The following is a 20,628-nucleotide window of genomic DNA, read 5'->3' as shown; positions in this document are numbered from 1 at the left end:
CTGACTCCCCAGCCCAGCCCCTGGCTTGTTTACTTTTCATTCCATCCAGGAAGAGCACACACCAACTGTTGAAACTTCCTTAGCCTGACAAAGGGTTTTTGAACCCGAAAGCTTGCTTAATAAATATTCTCCGACTATCTGGGTTGGTCTAATAAAAGATATCAAATTCACCCAAGAAACCTTGTCTGCCTAAGAAGCAGCCAGGCATTTCACTTGTTTGTTGTTGCTATATATTTATAAATGTAGTTTGTCTGGAACAGGGAATTCTCTGAGCCTAGAAAAATAATTTTTGGTAATGTCTAGGTATGGTATCATCACTGGTAATCTCGAAGAGCTTTAACAAGTTGGTCCAGAATTCTGTTGTATTGCGGCAATCATTCATAATGAGAAGTGAGTTGTTTAAATGCCATGCAGATATATTATTTCACAGATGAGGCTAGAGGAACATTTCAGCAAAGCAATAAAATGCTTAATACAATTTTGTAGAAAAGTTACACTCTCACTCACTCACACTCATATTCTTTTTCATATATAAAAAATCTGTGGCATGTCTGTTTGAAATCAAGCCACTATCAGTTGACTGATTTCCCCCCCCCATGGATTATAACATGCATTATGACATCTGTTTTGTGTCTCAGCTAATAATTGGAATCAAGCAGGCTACTTTCTGAGAAACTCAGAAAATACTAGTTGTAATTACAAACTTAATTTCAAATTGATTTGACAGTTAATTCAGGCTCACAAATGCTTTTTGACTTTGATAGTACTAGAGTAAGCAAATTAGATACAGTTTTCCTTTTTCCTGTGTCCTTTTATAGAATAATGTTTGAATACATTTTACCTTTTGCCCGTGTTTTTCTCTGAGAAATATATTTTAGATTTTTATTATTTTTCTAATGCTGATTATAAGGTCTCTTTCATGATTTTAAATACAGTAGAAATGGGAGCCATATAAAATAAAGGTCACATTCAGACCAGATTTAAAAAAAAAAATGCATTTTCATTAACCAGTTCTCATATATTCTGTTTGTTAGGAAATAAAGTCTAAGGCAATATCATGGGTTCCTTTGCCCAGTGTGGAGGGTGGCTGGATAATCCTTCTTTCCCATCTAAACCATATGGGCACTTGTACATGTGATGAAAATTGCCTGTTTTTCTGGTTTAATTTTCACTCTGTACACGTACAGGGATTTTTAGTGATTTAAATGAGTTTGTTATGGTGCAAACTAAACCACATCTGCATGTAGTTTAGTTTGCCGTGTAGCTATTTGTAACATTGCAGCCTTTTGACAGCTCATCTCCATCATGGGAGAGGTGGGCTGAAGGCAGAAGCCGCGAGGGGACTGATCCATCTTTTTATTCTTTTTCCTTGCAGAGCCTGCCTTGCCTCACCTGCAACTGGGGGGGGGGGGGGGGGGGGGCAAGCTGCTGGTGGGACAAGCAGCCCCTGAGCTGTGGGGGGTCGCAGGCCTTCCCTCTGCAGTGGCAGCACCCCCTGGGCTGTCCAGGCAGGCTGCTAGTGGGTGGGTGCTGCCCTAGCTCGGGCTTGGGGAACAGTTGGTTTGGGCTGGGTGTTACCTCCAAGCTGGGGCAGCACCCGCCCTCTAGCCACCTGCCTGGGTGGCCCAGGTGGGTGCTGCTGCTATGGACGGAAGGACCAGGGCCCCCCACAGCTCAGGGCCCGCCAGCAGCTTGCCCCCCAGCTGTGGAAGACGTGGGCAGGCTCCACGAAAAAAAAAGGATCGGGGCTCATTGCAGTTACAGTGATGGAAGCCCCTAAAATGAAATGGTGAGTTTTTAATCATCACAATTAAAAACCTACCATTTCAATTTAGGGGACTAAACCCTGGTACGTGTACAAGCACCCTATGATGCTAACATCCTTGAAACTCCCTAAGTTCCTCAATGTCAAGGGGAAACTCAATGTAAGGAGCCTTAATAAGGTGCAAACACCTACAAATTGGTGGAGAGCAGACTTTGAAATAGTGAGCATTAATGAAGTGCAAGGAGCTGAGAGCAGTCTGTTCCAGCCTGAAGTAGTAGGCCACATATGTCAGTTTTAAGAAGCGTCTTTAGTGTTGAAATCAGTTGTATCAAGTGGCAACCAGACTTACCTGCAAGTGTCTTCAGTACCTTATGCTGTTCATTTTTTTTTTTTTGTATGGAAGGTTATAAGGACTTCATTGTGTAAATATGTTTGTAAGTTAATGTTACATCATAGAAAGTAATTTCTTCTCCTTCAGATATCTCTATGGCTTCGAGGAGTACTGTACATCTGCTAATATTGAATTTCAAATGGCATTGCCAGAGAAAGTGGCAAACAAGTCCTGCAAAGACTGTGAAAAGGAAAAAGAACTGAAAATGCATGAAGAGCCTGAACAGGATGTAAAAGAAGTAAAAGTGGATAAGGAAGATTGTAAGGAAGAGGAAGTAGTGATAATTCAACAAGAAGCAGCAAAAACAGCTGATAATGATAGTGAAAGTAAAGAAAACGATAAACCAACCTTTCTGGTAAAATATTTTAATCTTTCATATTATGCCCTATTGCTAAATGAAGGAAGTTGTTTGTGTGGTAATAAGCAGTAATGCATTAAGTGAGATTTGTCTTGAGCAATTTGGTGGGGATTAAACTTAATTTAGTACCTATTTTAAAAGAACATATGATGAAACCAGATCCATCTCAGGATGACTATTATAGAAAGTCTAGAAAGCAAAATGCCCACAACCTCCACCAAAACAGTTCCTACCTCCCAGCTGTGAGGGCCTTACAGGTCAAATTCAAACCAAACAGTGTACTGCATGCTCTTAGTAGCCTACAGTAAAATAACTTAAATTTTGTGAACCTTCACAAAATTCAGGCTTCAGATTTAGGCTTCAGTTCTGCAGTGTAGTGCTCTTTGGTGCATTTCCATCTCCCAGCAATATGAGCAGGGCTCCGCAGAGGTTCACGGTTCTTCCTTGTGTAGTACATGTACATCAAGGTACAGGAGGCAAGTGTCTGTACCCTTTCAAAGTCTGATTTGAGATCTTTGGGGTTTTGTATAAGTAAAATGATTTGTCTGAGTGGAATCCTATAAAGGTCAGGGCTTACAGCTTAGATCAGTAGTTCTCAACTTTTTCAGTCATGGCACCCCTTCGCCACTCTTTTGGATGTGGCAGCATCCCCAGTTGAGGTAGCACCAACAGTGGTTCTTAGTTTACCTCAGTGCTTCTCACCTGGGTAATTCTACTTTCAGGTAAAAATGGCCTTGCATGCCTGCTGCACAGTTAGCCCAGCAAGGGCTGGGGCATGTCTGCATGCTTCTGCTGCCTTTGGGTTTTGATCAGCCTCAAGCAGGCTTGAGATGCCTTGTGCTATGTAGCTTTTCCAGGTCTTGCTTCTCCTGGAAACAGGTGTGCTGGTGGATCTGTCCTGCACAGTTGTTTCTGGGAGGGGCCAGACTAGAAAGGGCTACAGCTGAACCAGCTCTATCTGCTCTAAACTGACCACAGCCCTAATGCAGCTGGAGTCCACACGGGGCAGTTTTACATGGCTGCTGTTGCAGCACTCTAGTTGCGAACTACTGGTTTAAATCCTCACCTCACTGGCTTAAATACCTGAAAAATATGGTACCAGGAGTACTGTCTCACAGCTTATATGAAGTCTTATTGCTTTGAAGTTTTATTACCCTAAAGTCTTTTAAAGACATGGAGACTTTGAGGAGAATAAAAATGTTTTGGAGAATGAAAATTGACTAATCCATTTTACTTCAGTTAGGTTAATTCTTAATCAGTGTGTACTTGACAATGTCACCATTTGGGACTCTGTAGAAATTATTGTGTTATGTAAAAAATGTTGCCATTGGAATTGAAAGAAATGTCATGAAATCCAGACTTTTTTAAGCATTTTAAGTTTGTTTAAAAATAAGTTGGAATCAAATTTGGGTTAAAAATTAACGAGGTAACTTCGTTTAAAAAAAATCTAGTTAAACATTTCATGCTAGATTTTGTAGCTTTGACTCGTGACATTTCTTCAGGACACGGCTGTCCAGCTTCTGGGCAGCTGGGGTCCACATGCTGTGCAGGCACGATCCTTGCTTGCAGCTGTGCAGAGATCACCTCCTGGTTCCCCCCTACTGCGTAGGCTGCCCAGCCCATTGCCCCACTGCATACGTAAGGTGGGCAGGCTGGTTCTCTCCCTCTCCTGGCCATATGTGCTGTGTGGGTTACCTAGCCCAGCTCCCCCATTTCTTATAGCTATGCATGCTTCGTGGACTGCTTGGTGCCAACACTCCCCGCTCCCTTCCCCCCCCCCCCCCCCCCCCCCCCTTTGCCTTTTCTTGAATGTTGATTTCATAAGTTAATTGCATTTTTATATTTTCCTAGGGAAACAAAAAAACCTTGCAAGAACCTGTGTATGCTGAACCTGAGCAAGAAAAGGAATTAAATTTAACCAAAACAGAAGTTGAAGCCAACTTGGAAGACAAAGAAGAGGAAAAGATTAAAGAAGCAGAAATCCTTAGCACAAACATAGAGGCTGATGAGAGAGAAAAATCAGGGTAAGATTCTTTTTTGTAGCAAGTTAAGGAACCTAGGTCACTTTTGCATGTTTGTTTAAAGCATGTTTTCTTGAAACTTGAACTTCCAATCAGTTATCAATGTGTTAAATTAGACCTTGTCCCTGTAAAGTTTTGCGTACCTGTTTGTTTACATCCTGTGAATGGTCCAATTAAAATCAGTGGAGCTGCTCATGTTGTTTAACATTTAAGTAAGTGTGTAAGTCTTTCCAGAATCAGGGCCTAAATATTTACAAACCCCATGAGAAAGGGAAAACACAGAATTGTGTTATTTGATTAAAAAATAATTTTGTCATCCTGGTGGCTGAGCTGTTTACGTAGTCAGGTACATGGTGGATTTCTGGTTGTCACCTCTTGTCCTTGTGCTTTAGAGTGTTACAGGAGGGAGTATTATACCTCTGACTAGCAGTTCTGTAGCTGAATAAGTGATAATACTGACAGATAAGATCAGAAGGGACTCCTACTCAGTCCTCAAGATAATCCCTTCAAGGAAATGAAATTGGGGTAATAGGGATGTGGGGCAGATGAATCAGGGTTGTATGCATGCATTTATTCTGAGTGAGGGGGTTTTTTGTTCATGTTTCAAAAGAGAGCAACTGGCATGTAGCTGGTAGAGTAGGGGTCGTCAATTACAGCCCTCAGGCCAGATCTGGCATGCACAAAGTTTGGATCTGGCTTCTGGCAGCATGCGGTGGCAGGGGTCACAGAGGGGACACCTCTAGGATCCTTCTACCTGCTATTTGTCCAGCACATTCCTTTGCTGTGCTCCACCTCTTGTCTTTGCAGCCACAGGTGGCAAACCTGCCCAATTTTGTCTACCCTCGCTGCAGAATTTGGCTCTTAGCGTGACTGCTGGTCTTGGGAATCTGGCAATTGATAGTGATCACTGATCAGAAACGTTGACTGCTGTGGAGGAGAGGCAGAGGTTGGTGTGGTTCAGAGAGCAGGGATTCCTGGGGCAATCCCTGAGGATCAGCAGCAGTTGCTATCATGTTGCAAGCTGCATCTTCCTGTTTAAAAAAGTTGTTAGTCTCTGCTGGAGGAAAAATGGAATGAAAACTCCTTACTAGATCCCCATGACTAACTGCCCTTGTACTTACGGTATAAGTGCCTGCAAAGTGCTCTCAAGTGCTACTTGACCCTTAATTCTCTTGGGCATTTTACTAACCCCCGTTAAAGTTCAATGCCTACGCCAGTCCCAAATGTAATTACCTTAGTAGGTGATACTATTCAATTGCGATTGAATATAATAGACCTGGTATTTATGGTAGTGGTCTTTAAGAATAAGAATAACTTATTACAGGTAAACCCTAATTTTATGAAGGTCTCTGGTTTCTCTACTTTAAAAATCCTTGTAAAATCTGCCTGAATGACTTCTGTTTTGATACAAATTTCTGATAACTTCAGGAATTCAGGATTTAAAAACTTTGCTTTGCTTGGTAGAGGGGCAGCATTTTTTCATATATTTTGTTTTTTGTTTTGTAAGTTTTATTTTGCATCAATGTTTCTGTTATCTCTTCTGAAAATATAAGTTATGCCATACATGTACACTGTAAGTTGAACTACACGAAGTTTTAGTTTCAATTTTTTTTCGTATTCTAAAAACAGCAAATATCAAATCTTGGTTGATATTCAAGAACATCTCATGAGATGGAGGGAATTCTTTGAACAACTGGGAGAACTGTAATTTTCTAATTTGTCTTGAGTGTAGTTTTTTGTGTGAAGTATATACTCAACACACAAAAGGGGGGGAGTTGTTTTCTTTTTTCTGCAGAAGTATGATAGGCAGCATTCATTTTGCATAGCTATCTGCACTCTTTATCCTGATCTACATCTGTCTGTTGTTTCTGATATTGTGCAGTTTATTTTTTTTTCAATTTTTGTTTTTCAAAAACAAAACAAAGCCAAAGAGGCTGCCAGAAATGTTTTTCCTTCTTCCTTTCCCTTACTTCTCCCAATTATGCCTGTGGCTTCCTCAACTGTATTTACACTTGTATGAGGTACAGGAATGGTAGTCCAAGGCCAGTGATGGTTTTAGCTTAGTGTCTGTCACCTAGTTGAGGGATGGGAAGGGTACTTTAGTTTCTCTTCTAACTGCAGGGAGTAATGCTGTGTCAAATATAGGAGAAAACACTATCTTACCTACTGGTTTATGAGATGCCATAAAGCTTTGATACCCTGATGTAGGGAGAGTAAAAAGTATAGTGCTTGAGAGAAGATCTTTGTCTGCTGAGATTATTTTTGGAGACATTTTATGGCATGAAAATTTATAGAAGCAGCTTTGACAAATCATTAATTAAGCAGTACTACTGAAGTAGTGACACTATAAAGCTCTCCTTTTTTGAGCCTTCATTGTTTGTTTATACTATTGACAGATTTTCTTAGATGATTTGAGGAAGGTCCAGTTCAAAAGTAAGGTATCTTCAAATCATAGCTATGGGCACAAATCCTGCCTTTGATCCCTTTAAAGGTGAGAACTGCCCCAAAAATGACACAGTCTGGGTGGTTCTACTGCTGATGTGAGCAAGGTGGAAGTATCTGGAATGCTGCAAAATTGTATTTTATTGAGACTCAGTGTATTATAGCATGGAAGGGTTTCCTGAGGCCAGAAAACAGGTGTGGTTTAGCCCATATGAAATGGATGATGCGTTGTCTAGATGTTACTTTATTGCTGACTAATTCACCAGACAGAGCAACAAACTGATTATTAGAACATTTAAGGATAATTTTATGAATAATTTGCTCAATTAAACTGTAAAATGACAATCTACTTTCTCTATCTGAAAATCTAGTTTTATGGTGGAAAAGAATATAGTCAAAAGTTATGCTGCTTCATGCAGGAATTAATTTGTACTGTCTCTAAAATCTCAGTCTGGAAACGGAAAAGACCTATTCTCAAATAACAGGGTGCAGTTTGAAGACTTGATCCTTTAATTTGTGACTGGATAATGTTGTACCAGATTATTTCCTCTGCAGGAAAAAAAAAAAGCCTACTTTAAGGACAGGAAACTATTAGTTTCTCCTTGCATAGTTTCTACCCTGTTCCATTTTTGGGTAGGCAGGATTTCAGTCCAAGTTTGCAAATCTTAGGATATCTGCAGGTAGTAAGGGTCACTTTTGCTGGAAGTCCACGACTCATCTCCTTGTGTTCTTGATCCAATCCTTTCAAACAATATTCCTGTTGACCTCCCAGTAGTCTTCTCTGTACTGGGTTCAGCATTATAGTGTAGGTAAGAGGGTGAGTATGATGTGTATAGCTTGCTAATACCGCCCCCCCCCCCTCAAGTCCTACTTACTTGTGCAGGCTACTCAAAAGGGTCACGGATAAATAAGAGCTAGTAAAGCAACAGAGGAGCCTGACATCTTTCCTCTGTGTACACATAGTATGTATGGGTAATAGGTTGTGTTTGAAAGGTTATTTTTAAGTTGATTGTAAAGTGGACAAGCTCTTAGCTTTAAAGATAATGCAAAATGCCTATTTTAGTTATCCCACTAAGAAAAACTTTTTTTCTTCCTTGTAGTGCCTTGTTCCTTTACTGTTTCAGACTTCCATGACACACAGCTTTAGAAAATCATCTTTCTCCAAAGATTAGGATTCCCACTTGTTTCAACATTGTGAAATCCTGCACCTTCAAGGCACAAATTTACTGCCAACTGGAGTTGAGAAAAAGACGTCAGGTTTCCTCCTCCTCCCCCTTTCCTCCCCCCCATGCAGTGTTTTATTACATAATTGTCTTTCTCTGTAGCATTTGGCATTGACCATAACGTGGAGGGATGCCATGCTCAGAAAGTACTACTGAAACAATAGGGTCCAGTGTTCTCTTTTGGGGGTGAGGGGAGGGGGGGGAGATAATGAAACTGAAAAGCAGGAAACTTAAAGCTAACAAGAAGTTTTGTTCCCCCTTCTCCAGCTAACAATTAGCTTATTGAACTTAATCCTTCAAGACTGAGGCTGAGAGTTTAGCTGGATTTTAAAAGGAGGACTAGATATTTAAATAGTTAACAAAACCAAATAAGACTTTTTTGGAACAAATATAAGACCTTCTGTTTCAGGGTAAAAGTCAGTTTCTTACCAGTGTTAGGAAGAAAAGTTTTTCTGGTCAGGTTATTCCATATCTGCCAGCTGTTGGGATTTCTTTCCTTTTCCTCTGAGGCATTTGAAATGGGTCACTATTGGAAAAAAGATATTTAAGTAGCATGACCACTGGTCTGAGTTTGTATTGGAAGTCCCTGTATTTGTAAGAATTAATTTAGAGTATATATTATACCTCTCTCCCTGGATCTTATATCACTGTTACTCTAGACTTGAAGTGGCCCAATGAGATTTCTGGGCCACTTGAGTTGAGTTGTTAGGGAGTTGAGTCCTCCCTAATACTTCTAGTCCATAGTGAAGAAAGCTTTCAGTGGTGAGATGTAGGATGGCTTATTCCTGCATTTCCCTCTTCCTGGTCTAAGTATGCTGCCTCAGCCACCTAATGCAAACATATTGAACTTTGGACTGTTGGTTTTTAGGCTTATTTTTATCTACCACTAAAATGTGAGAGATCTGGACTGGTTCATACTCAGTATTCTCTGCTTGATAATATATGCAGGTTGCTTCTTACTTCAGTTGGGTTGAAATTGTTGGGATTTTTCCTTGAATAGTATCTGCTATTTTCTTGCTGAAATTTACTTGTTAAAGGAACATATGATCAAATACTGAACCAGAATGTGTTAAGATTCTTGCAGTTTTGAACTCTCCTGATCCTAATAATTCCATGCTTGGCACTTGGCCATAAATTTTCTTGGGACCTGGAATTAGCAAATTGTGCCAATGCTGGAGGAAGAATTCTGGACAGTGAGTTTGAATCTCTTTTGGCTTTAAGAAAAGTTACCTTGACCTAGCTTTTCCCTTTACTTTTTTCTGAATGCAGAGAAGGGCTAGGGCTAATAAGTCAATAAGCAGAAGTAAAAAAGTGAGTTAAGGAGATTGTTGTTTTCATTTAATAAGGGTCACATTAACAGGTAAGCTCCATACATGAAACTGAGCAGTAAAAGGCCAGACAGAAAGATAGTAGGCAAATCTCGTATGCCCTACTTCCTCCTGCATGTGTCCCTGTTTGCACAAGCATGGAGTGTTGGGTGTACATCAGGGCACATCAGTACATCTGCCATGTGGTAGGGATAGTTTTTTAGAGCAGCTGAAGCCGGCATCTCCATTTCCTCTACAGGTATAATGTTTTCTTCTAATCTTTTTATTTGTCAGAAAGGTCTGTAGATCAGAAATGACAACAGGGACATTTAAAATGTTACAGGAAGGGGTGAATGTTGGCATATAGTCTGGCTTTTGGATCTGCTAAAACAGTATATATGGAAGTTGTCTTTTGCAGTTGCATTTAATTTTTTGTAGAATAAATTTATTTATTTGAATGGGAAAATGAGTCTTGTTCACTGAACAGTTGGTTTGGACACCTGTTGAGATTTTATGGTGTTGCTATAAAGGCAGAGAAATTAACTTGTCAGATATATTGGCATATCCTTATTTACAGGAATCCTAGTTTTCTTTGTTTAAAAATCTCAAATTGTCTGCTTTAAAAAAAAAAAATTGCTAATTCTGATTTAAAAAACCAAAAACCTGCAATTAAAATGAATTGCCACTATATGTAGGTATCAGTTGAACACAATGTTTCATTGAGATATTTACAATTTTAAAGGAGTTTGGAAGCCTACACATGCCATAATAACTCTAATAAAATAAATGTTAAGTACCTATAAATTTTAGCATTTGATTTTGGGCTTTTTATCATGGAAAATCAGAGCTCCGTCTGCCCTTTTTGCTCCCCAGGATGCAGGTCCAGGCCCCTCACTCCCAAGCCACAGCTTCCCCGCCCAGCTTTGCTCTGCCCTGCTGTGCTGGGTCTCAACCGCTGGGCTACGGAGGCCCTGGGGAGAATGCAGCAGGGCGGGGAGCCTGAGCCAGCAGCAGGCAGCCTGCCTCCACCCTGTGTACAGATCTGGGGGGCACATGCTCCCCCCAGGAGTGGATGCAGCAGTGCGGAGCCAGCTCCACCCCTCTCTGCCTCTCAGATGAGCCACCTGCAGCTCCGTCCCCCTCTTTGCTGGGGCCCTGCAGCCATGCGTTCCAGCCCCACACACCGCCTGGGCTGGGCAGCAGCCCTGGGTCTGCCCAGCTCTCTCCCTCCTTCCTTCCTTTTGGGGGCCTCAGTCCTTCCCCCTTTCTAGACTTACTTGCAGGAGCTGCTCTTCAGGCTGCCTGGTGGCCATGTGCATGTGTGAGAGAGCACATGCACGTGGCACCCCTGCCTGACTGCCCTCTTCTCGCTCCCCCCAGCCCCTCACAGGCTGGAACTCTGCCAGCCTGCAGAGAGCTCTATGCAAAAGTAGAAAATCTGCACGTTTCTCCGCTAAAATGAAAAATCCATGATTTTCTCAGTTAAAAGGGAAAATGTGCAGGGTTCTCCATTTTCTCATGGGAAATGGAAAACCTGGATCCCTGTTTATAAAGGACATATTTATACTTGCCTCTTTGGCAAGTAAGTTGTGTCTTGGTGTACATGTTGTTTCTGAATGTATCCAAAGGGAATGCTTGCATAGTAGTGTCTTCAGACAGAATCTGCAATCAAATGTTGCCTTTATTTAACATTAAATTCACTCACTACTTGGTTGATGGCTTTTGGCATGACAATTAACTATTAATCCTATAGAACAGGCACACTATGTTCAGGTGCACTGTGAGTTTCATTTGTTACCTTTACTAATGTGTCTCATCTTGATTTAGGAAGGAGCACATCTGAGGTAGAATAGCTCAGGCTTCACGTTAGCCACTGCTGAGATTCTGGGATGATCTATATCTAATGTTATGACATGGGGGGTAGTCGCACATTCACTTGCAGTGGTTGCAAATGATTAGAGTGTTGTGATGTATTAAAGGTTTTAGTACGTTAAATAATCTTTACCTGAAAGGAAGCAGCTTTGCAACATCAGGATGTCACTTAATGGGTGTATCTACACATGTGCTTTACTGTGAAATTGACTGATTACTTTCACAGTAAAGCATCACAATCTACACGTACACCAGTATTAGGGTGCAGTACTATCTTATGGCAGTGTACTTAACTGTGCTGAAATGCATGTGTGGACAGTGACCAGGTGAGGACCAGACTCCTGGCTGCTGCCTAGCCATGCAGCTCTGCAGGTTCTGTACCCTCATGCCCTGGCCAGCCCCTCTGCAACCTGACACCACCACCCAGAGCCAGGGACCTCTTCTCCCCCCGCCTGCCCCCCCATGCCTCCTGCTGACCCCCACACCTTGGTGTGCTCTGCCCTGGCTCAAATTTCTGTTGTCCTGGGCATATATATAGACACTGCCCCCAGGAGCAGTTCACTCTGGCGGTAAGTGCTCTGGAGTTTTTCTTCACCTTAGTTGCACGTGTAGATGCACCCAATTTGTACTAAACTGCTCAAACATGCATTTGCTTACATTTTAACACTGCATTTAGTGTTAATAACGCACCCTTGGACTTCTGATGTCTGGAAACTGGAATAGTCATTAGGTGGTAGAAATTTCCTGCTGTTGCTGATTCAATCTGAATTTGAACTTCTGACCTATGAGTGAAACACTGCATAGCCATTTGCCCCTGAACCACTTCTTGCCCATTTAAGGACTTGTTTCATAATGTTTTTGGAATTTGCAGTGTTTAACTGGGTGCATGATTGGGAACAGTAGTATGGGGTCTTCTTATTTTCCCCCTTTGCTTGCATCTGGGACCCTGCTCCCTTCAAGAGCAGCAGCAAGGTGCATCTATGTGAGTGAATTGGGAATTCTCTGTTCTTTTCTCCTGCCACACGGAGGCTTCTGCTGTCAATTGATAATGCTGATTCCTTTCTGCTCCCAAGAAATAGTGGGTCTGGAATTAATGTCTCATGGGGTGGAGACATTTTTTGCAGACAAAGGTAGATGTCGATATACCAGTTAGATGGAAGTCTTGCCAGACTTTTGTCTCCCTGAGGGCCAGAAATATACTTTTTATTTAATATATTTTACTTAAAAAAAACCCACAACAACAACAAAAAAAACAACAACACTGAGATTGTTGTCCTCATGTAGTTCCAGGACTTGGGACCCTAGAAATGTGTACAGTGCTTGCATAGTAATCCAGGCCAGGAGGAAATAAAACCAGGAGATAAGGAAGGGACCCGATATGGGAAACTGAATTAAAAATAATTTTCTTTAGAGGAAAGGAGAGAGGGGAAAAAGTAAAAATAGAAGCTAATTGCTTAACTTTAAGTGGCAATTATACTAGAGTTTCTTTCTGTTAATGGTAATGGTTCAATTAATTGTAATAATTTAATTGAACAAATAGCTGATAAAACCTTGCTTCAGTTGTTTTAAAATCATCCCTTTAAAATAAAGATTTTTTTTTTCTTACCCCTGTCTGCTGTAAAGTGTATGTAGAGAAACTTTTCACCTCCATGATAAATGAAATGCTGTCTTGTAATTGTTACATTTCCTAACACAGGTTACAGATTGAAATCCAGGTTGTGTACCAGAGTACGGGGAGCACTGCCCCTTACTGTTTTATGCCATGCATGTCATAGGTAGGAGCTCATGGAACAGTTGCTTCCTTGGGGAACTTCCTGTGCAATGTTGGGGGTGGCTGTGGTGAACATGTCCATATTCTTAATGGCCCATCTTGTCTAGCTGTGTTGGGGCACTGTGGGCAGGTACCTTACGAGGACTGGGCCTAGTGCAGGGTGCGTCCCCTTGTGCATAATGGGAGTTTGTGCAGCAGGTTCAAATTATGAGTTTCAAGCTGCATCCTAACCTGTACCTGAGGCTTATGGCAAAGGCTTATGACTGAAGCTATATATTGGAAAGAAGTATTGGGGTAAGACTGAGGTAATGCACATGAGTTGGTAGAAGTAATTGGGAGAATTGCCACAGGTCATTCCACAACCTTCATCATCATTTATAGGATCCCCCCCACCCTTTTTAACACTGGCATACAACCTATGAGTCATGCTGATATTCTGTACTTCACTTCTGGATAGCCAGATAGAAAATTAGGTCCTTGCTAATTCTACTCTCTGTTGGCTGTATTACAGACCTTGATACAATGATCCTTGCCTCTGTCACTTCAGGTTTGGATTATTGTAATATTCTGCTCTTCCCACACATGAAAACTATTTTAAAACCTTATTAGTGTAGAATGAGATCATACTTGCATAATTGTGTGTTAAGCAACAGGCACATTCCACCCGTTGATTTGTACTGGCTTCCTTTTTGTCATTGTCATCATCGTTGTTGTCATCATCAATGTAATTCAAGATAGGTTTTAGTTTTATAAGCCCTTAACTTGTTTGGGACCAGAGGGATAAATGTGTGCGCGTGTGTGTATTAATAGATTTTCTTTATTATTTAAATGCTCCCTTATATAATTTTACATAGTGCATAACACAAGGGATCCTGACTTGGGTGGCAAGTAGGCACTACCATAATATAGATTTGTTAAAGCCTAGACAACAAATAAGGACTTTTACCTTTATTTGTTGGTTTGGAATTAGAAGGTTCTACAGATGTGAGGTAACAAGTATCACTTTACTGCTGTAGAAGGAAGCCAGTTAAGATGTTCTGTTTCTCAAGGCTGAAGCTTTCCTTGCATGGAGGCCTACTGTTTCCTTTGCTGGTTTTATAATTAATAATGCAACCCAATCCTTCTGTCCAGTGCCCTAGTACTTCATTGGTTGGTGGAACACAGTTATGGTAGTGCCCTATTGTCTACCTTTATAGCACAAATGCACCCTGCTTTTTGTCTAATTTGATTTGCTTAAGAAAAAGAGAGGCCTTTCAAGTACCTGAAGCTTTGTGATTTAATGCTGTTTTTTAGGGGTGGGGGGGGTTATGTTTTTAAGTTGATTATTATTGTCTGTTGCCAGAATGCTTGCTTGTTTTCCTTTTTCATTATTTTGACTAAACAGCAGTACAAGAACATCGGTATTCATATCCATACATATGTGATCGAACTGAGATTTCTACAATGCACACTGGATTGCCGCAGCCACAGTTTCTCTAAGAACTTCTGCTTTGCATCATTCAATGCCTTTCTCTACATCAGCATGGCTGGGTTTGAGGTCTTGAAAGAGGATATTATGGCCTTTGTAAAAGATTCTCTCCTCCCTTGCAACTCCTGGAACATGCTTTTCCTTTCACTGAGATTGTACAGGGATATTACCTTGCAGTTTTCTACTCCCAAAATAGGAATACTCTTGGCTTTGGTTTAGTTTCCTAGAATTTCCAATCTGTGATCATTGACCAGGCCACTTCTCACTGCATCTTTTTTAACTGCAACCATCTTTGCTGCCATCTTCTTACACTTCCTGGCATTTTCCTCCACCTGTTACAGACTGCTCTTCACATTGCCTACTTCACCATCCAAGTTACTCAACTTTACAATGAGGATTGCAGACCTCTCCTCCAGGGAAGTCCCAGTAGACTGTTCTAGAGTCTATGTAGAAAATCCATTGATGTTCCAAGAAAACTACCTCTACATGATGTGTGGTAGCAGAAGAGACCCCAAACTAGTCCAGGCTTCCTGGTTGCTTCACAGTCGGCTGCACCATAATTGAACAGACTTCAGCAAAGTCGTGCTTCTTTTCAGGCATGCTTTTTTCTTTTAGACATCATTAAGGATTCTGCTGTCAGGTTTCAAAAAAAATATTTTCTCCAATTAAGTTTGGAGGTTTTTTCCTTAAAATTGCCAGAAAAATCTTCAGAGCAGCGAGAGCACTCAGGTATGCCTTGCTCTTGCAACAGCCTAACTCCACCTTCTGTACCATGTGATGGTTTTGTTCTCATTGCTCTTTTTCTATTGTAATGTAGGGGTACTGACAGTGGAGCTCTTGGGGAGCACTTACATTACTGAAAGTTAAATTTGAGACAGGTCTGGGCTCCTGTTGTCAAGCGATATGGGCCGCCTGCTGATCCCAGTGAATTTTCTGGAAGTCTTATCACTGATTTCTTTGGGTTAAGGATTTGGTTACATGGAAGAGAGTAGAGGCAAAAAGAGCTTTATGGAGTTAGCTGTGCCTTTGTTTTCTAGTTTTAATTCCTTTGTTGGTTTTTAATTATGTTAACAAAGTAGATGGCTTGAAATTTGTTAATTATATCATTAATTAGATACTTGTGTCCTTAAAGGATATAAATGTTTGTTAAAGAGAGTCCCCTGTATTCTTAATCTGTGTAATATTGCATTTGATAGACTTATCTTGTGGTGTTTGAAAACCAACTACATTGGCATTGGGGGTTCTCATATTTTTCTAGTGGTATAGGCATGTACATGTAGCTAGCTGCCTCCATTCCTGGTGTAATTCCATTAGATTCTGTAGTTGTACTAGAGATGAATTGGCCTGCTGTTTGCAAGTCTCTTGGCAGCTAATTAAATAATTGTGATTTGATTTCTACTCAATGCATTTGGCTCATTAACTGTAAAATGTTGTTTGATCCTTTCCAAGAGAGGAAGTGGCTATGCTAAATGAATATTTTCTGTTGCATAGTCTGGAAAAAGTAGGTGTTTGATATAGACTCTTGTGATTGTATTGCATTTTAAAAATCAAGGTGGAATCAAAGGCTGGTAGTAGTAGCAATCTCCTTCTCTCCAGTTTTCACACCTTCTGGTTCTCAGGTTTTAAATGTTTAGAGTTCTTAATAATGAAAAGCTGACTACAGGCAGCATGGAAGTGTTTTTGGTTGTACGCAGATAATGGGAATAGTCTAATGTCTAAGAAAACATGAATGACCTCAAAATTAAAATCCAAATTTTTTGTTAAAATAGCCTTTGTAATTTTGCATGTATCTTCAGAAAATTAGGACCAATTCTCAGAGTTCATAAACACCCCACACCAGCCATTGACTGAAATTGTTAGAAATTATGGGTTCTTAATGCCTCTGCAAATTTGCCTGAGTTCTTAAAAATGCACCTAAAGTCATAAATCCTACGTTAGAAAGTTCAGGCGTCAGTGTTTGCATTTATGCATTTATAAGTCTTGGATTTGAGTGATTGATTTTTTTATTTAAGGTCTTTAGCATAACTGGGAAGGAACAGCGGAACTATGAATCCGATCCTTTTAAATGTTCCTATATAACATCCATGGCATAAAACTTTCTTTAAATCTGTTTCTTCAAAATATACTTGCATTGGAATTGTGAGGCAATTGGTTTTAATGGAGCACCAAGCTTTATCTGGTAGCAAGTCTCAGGCTAGCTGTTTGTAAAATTTGTATCTTAAAAAATTAATGTTAAGAATGCTTCGCTCTGTTTTAGGAGATTAATGTGAGATTTAAAAAATAAGTATGTTAGCTAAAGGGACTGCATTAAAGGATTCAAGAAAATCTTAGTTTTGAATGATAAAAGATCAGAACATTAAACAGGCTAATAATCTTCATAGCATAGAGTACAATTGCAATTCTTACATGAATTATTTTTTTCCCCTCTATCCCAAGTCATGCTTTTAATCTTACTGTCACTGGATTCTCTGTGTTTTGCTATATCCTATTTAGCTGGTAATACTTGCAAAAAGCTATTTCACATATATGGAGCCTGCTGTTTCCAGTCTCTAATGCATCCACAATATTTATCAGTATATGTGGTTTGGAAGTGAAAAGCGTATGAAGTATCATTTATTAACTCTACAATTTTTTAAACCTTTCAAGAGATGACACAAATAAGGAAGAAGATGAAGATGAAGAAGAAGCAGAGGAGGAGGAGGAGGAGGAAGAAGAAGAAGAGGAAGAAGACAACAATAACAATGAGGAGGAAGAGTTTGAATGCTATCCACCAGGCATGAAAGTCCAAGTGCGGTACGGACGAGGGAAAAATCAGAAAATGTATGAAGCTAGTATTAAAGATTCCGATATCGAAGGTGGAGAAGTCCTTTACTTGGTACACTACTGTGGATGGAATGTGAGGTAACTTGAGCTTTTAGCTAGTGATTTACTTTCTCTAAATTTACTTCTAAAATACACTTGTGTATTTTAAAAATTAATTGAATATAGAATTTTGCATCTCCTAAAGTTTCAGTACTGGTGGTTTTGAAGGTCATTGTAATGAATTAAACTTAGATTTTTTTTTTAACGTACAGATGTAGCCTGTTAGTGACTTGCAGCTTGGAAAAAACCTTCTTGTATATAGCTTCAGGAGAACCTCTTTCCTTCCTTCACTTCCTTTTAAACCTCACCAGGCAACAAAAGAAATTAGCCCACTTCATTGATAAATTCTTTCCCTGGCTCTCAAGCCAGTTGTACCAGATACTGTGTTTGAGTAATTATAGACAGACACTCTTTAGAGTGAAGTACTGAACACAATGAAGTTTCATGACATTTACCAAAAAAAGGAGATGAAACACCAATTTTCATTCAGGAAAAAAACCAGTGATTTCTTATTGGACAACCTTGCTTTAAAAGAACACTTTCCTCTGGTGCTAAATGTATCAGTTACTCTGTGCACCCAGGATTCTTAATTGCACATCGGAGGGCAGTAATTAATTATACTTCACTTGTCCAGATCTAGTTTTTCTTATTGCTTCTGGCTTCTTAACAAGGCTTTTATTAACTTGTTATATTATCTTTGTTTTGTGTGCTTAGCATGGTATTAGTGGAAAAATATTAAGGCTTTAATTTGTTTTTTTTAGTAAAACAGAAGAAACTGACAGAATAAACAAAAGTTTCTTGAAATCTTTTAAGCCAGTTATCAAGACTCCTGCTTTGTTGTAGTTTCAACAGACCCCCTCTGTGTGCTAAGGGTTCTCAGCTGTCATCTTTTTAAACTTCTTGTACATCTTGTAGATGCTTAAAATCAAAGGGGTTGAGGAAAATCAAAATACTCTTGTGAGCCTTTCATAGTCTTCACGCATCATTTGGACTCTGATTGCTATTATTATCTCTGACCAAGAAAATAAGACAGAGGTCACTTGAGATCTCATCCCGTGCTGGCAAAATCAGCATGCAAGGGTCACAGCTGTAAAGCCATGTCGCTTCTCTCCTTTCCTTGATGCCTCCAGTTTGCATCTGATTCCACTGAATTCCTCACCAAAACGACCAGTATCCTGAGGAACAAGTCATAATTGAGGATTCTGATTTTTAATTTTTAGCAGTCTTTGTTAAACCTGTGTTGGTCTACTGGAATGTCTTGGTAATCTCTTACATAAAATATATCTTCAGACTACATTAGGTAGGTCAGAGAAACAAGGCTGTGGGATCCAGTTCTTAGTTACCAGTATGTTGGGGTGAAGAAATGATGCTCACATTCAGGTTTGGATAGGATTTGGAAGATGACTAGCATTTCAGCCATGGAGGACTCGTTTTCTATGGTCCCCTTTGGGAATTGGTATGTTGGCCTTTGACAGGTATTGAATTTACTTCAAAAGTGTTTTGCAGTTTTTAAACTCCTTTTAAGTTGTCCTCTTGGGTTTGAATTCAGATGATCTTAAGATTTTCTTCATGAAAAAATTCTCTGCCTCTTCAAAGTAAATGTTATCAAACGTGCTATAGGGTGAAAGTTGGAGGTTTTATTCAAGCAGCACTGCTTTTTATATCTTCATCTTGTAGATCCCAGTACCTTTGTTGTTCAAAGGAAGAGTTATGATTGTGTGCTATGAACTCTGGATTTCAAACAAGTGCATAGATTGCTATAAAATGTATTCTTTCTGTAACTAGGAGGTATTTGATAAGGAGAACACTTTCAGTTAACTGTTGTGCCTTTTTAGAGGAATGGGAAAGTTGCTGCTGTCAGCAGGTCTTCATTTGATGTTGTTTGGCCTTGGTTATCAGAAGGGTAATGGTGGTCATTTTTGGTGCTTTAATAATTGTCCTAATCCCATAAGATTCCTGTTTAGCTATTGGAATATATAAGGATCCTGTTGCGCATGCCCAGTTTGTTAAATTCAGATGAGATATTTGGAAAAGTTGGATTTGGCAGTATCAGAGCAGATGGGTCTGTTGCATTTCGTGGCTACAAGCAGCACCTGTCATAATTGATATGCTTTCATTTCGGATAGCAGCTAAGCATCTTGGAATTACAGGGGTGTTAAGACATAGAAGTCTTTAACTTGTACATACAACTTGATAGTTGATTTTGAGTCAATTTCAGCTTTGAAAAATAGCAGGTTTATGTGGCTTTTCTTAGTAGATCATTGCCCCAGGAAAGGTTTTCTTTCCTTGTGTGCATGTTATTGGGGTTTATAAATTCATTTCTGATTTGTTAGCCAGTTTGTAGCTACAAGAAACAATTAAAAACCTAAGGTCATGTAGTATAGATCTTTGTGGGCTTGGAATCAAGGGCCCTCTTAGTTGTCATTTTCCCCCTAAGTTGTTCTCCCCCCCCCCCCCCCCCATCTGCTTCATTTACTATAATATATTACCTTTTCCTTGTACCTCGTCCTTAATAAAGAATTCTTTAACTTGCAGTTTGTTTGGAAGAGCTTCTCTCAAGAGAAGCTCTTTTAATAGTACATTGATAGTATATTGGAGTTCTCTTGTCCAATACATTAATAGTGCTTTTTAATCGACTGTTGGCATATTTGGCATGAGAGTAAAATAGTGTTTGAATATTCCAAATATTCAGTATTCCACTATACTTTTTCAATTCTTCAGAGCCATCCAGTGATACTAACCATTGTAAAACATAGTAATACGGGAAAGTTGACTCAAACTTTAAAACAGAAGTACTGTATTCAACAGCATTTTCTAGCTGCCCTTTGTGTGGGAAGGCAATCACTGTTATATGTTTTATGAATCAGTATAATGGTGCTTAAGAAATGGGTTGCTTTGAACAATAACCTTAATAGGAATCTGTTCTCTTCAGTGTTAGAGGATAGGACTGTGCGAAGCTTCAGTTGATGATTTGATTCGGCAGAGATTTGGCCCGATTCGGTGGCTGACTGAATCTGAATCAAATCACAAGACCATTTAATCTTTCCGAATTGAATCAGAACCCTCCAAATCAATTCAGAGAGATTCAGAAAGATGACTATTTTTTTCGCTGAGCTGGGGAGCACAGTGGGGCCCCCCCCCCCCCCCC

The 20,628-nt window shown here is 39.9% G+C and overlaps 1 protein-coding gene across 4 annotated transcripts in view; it reads left to right on the top strand.

Moving 5' to 3' along the window:
- The window catches only part of ARID4B (AT-rich interaction domain 4B), a 143,016-nt gene that overhangs the window by 94,016 nt on the left and 28,372 nt on the right, over positions 1 to 20,628 (top strand). For 2 of the 4 annotated variants that reach the window (XM_006016344.3, XM_025213415.1), the window contains 3 exons: positions 2,244 to 2,511; positions 4,366 to 4,538; positions 17,265 to 17,519. In XM_006016344.3, coding sequence (XP_006016406.1) covers positions 2,244 to 2,511; positions 4,366 to 4,538; positions 17,265 to 17,519 — 696 coding nt within the window. The remainder of the gene's footprint in view (positions 1 to 2,243; positions 2,512 to 4,365; positions 4,539 to 17,264; positions 17,520 to 20,628) is intronic. The other 2 variants (XM_006016345.3, XM_025213420.1) reach the window with 1 other exon arrangement.

This window comes from Alligator sinensis, unplaced genomic scaffold (assembly GCF_000455745.1).
Source record: "Alligator sinensis unplaced genomic scaffold, ASM45574v1 scaffold93_2, whole genome shotgun sequence".
NCBI classification, from domain to species: Eukaryota; Metazoa; Chordata; order Crocodylia; family Alligatoridae; genus Alligator; species Alligator sinensis.
This window is presented reverse-complemented; position numbering and strand designations above follow the sequence as displayed.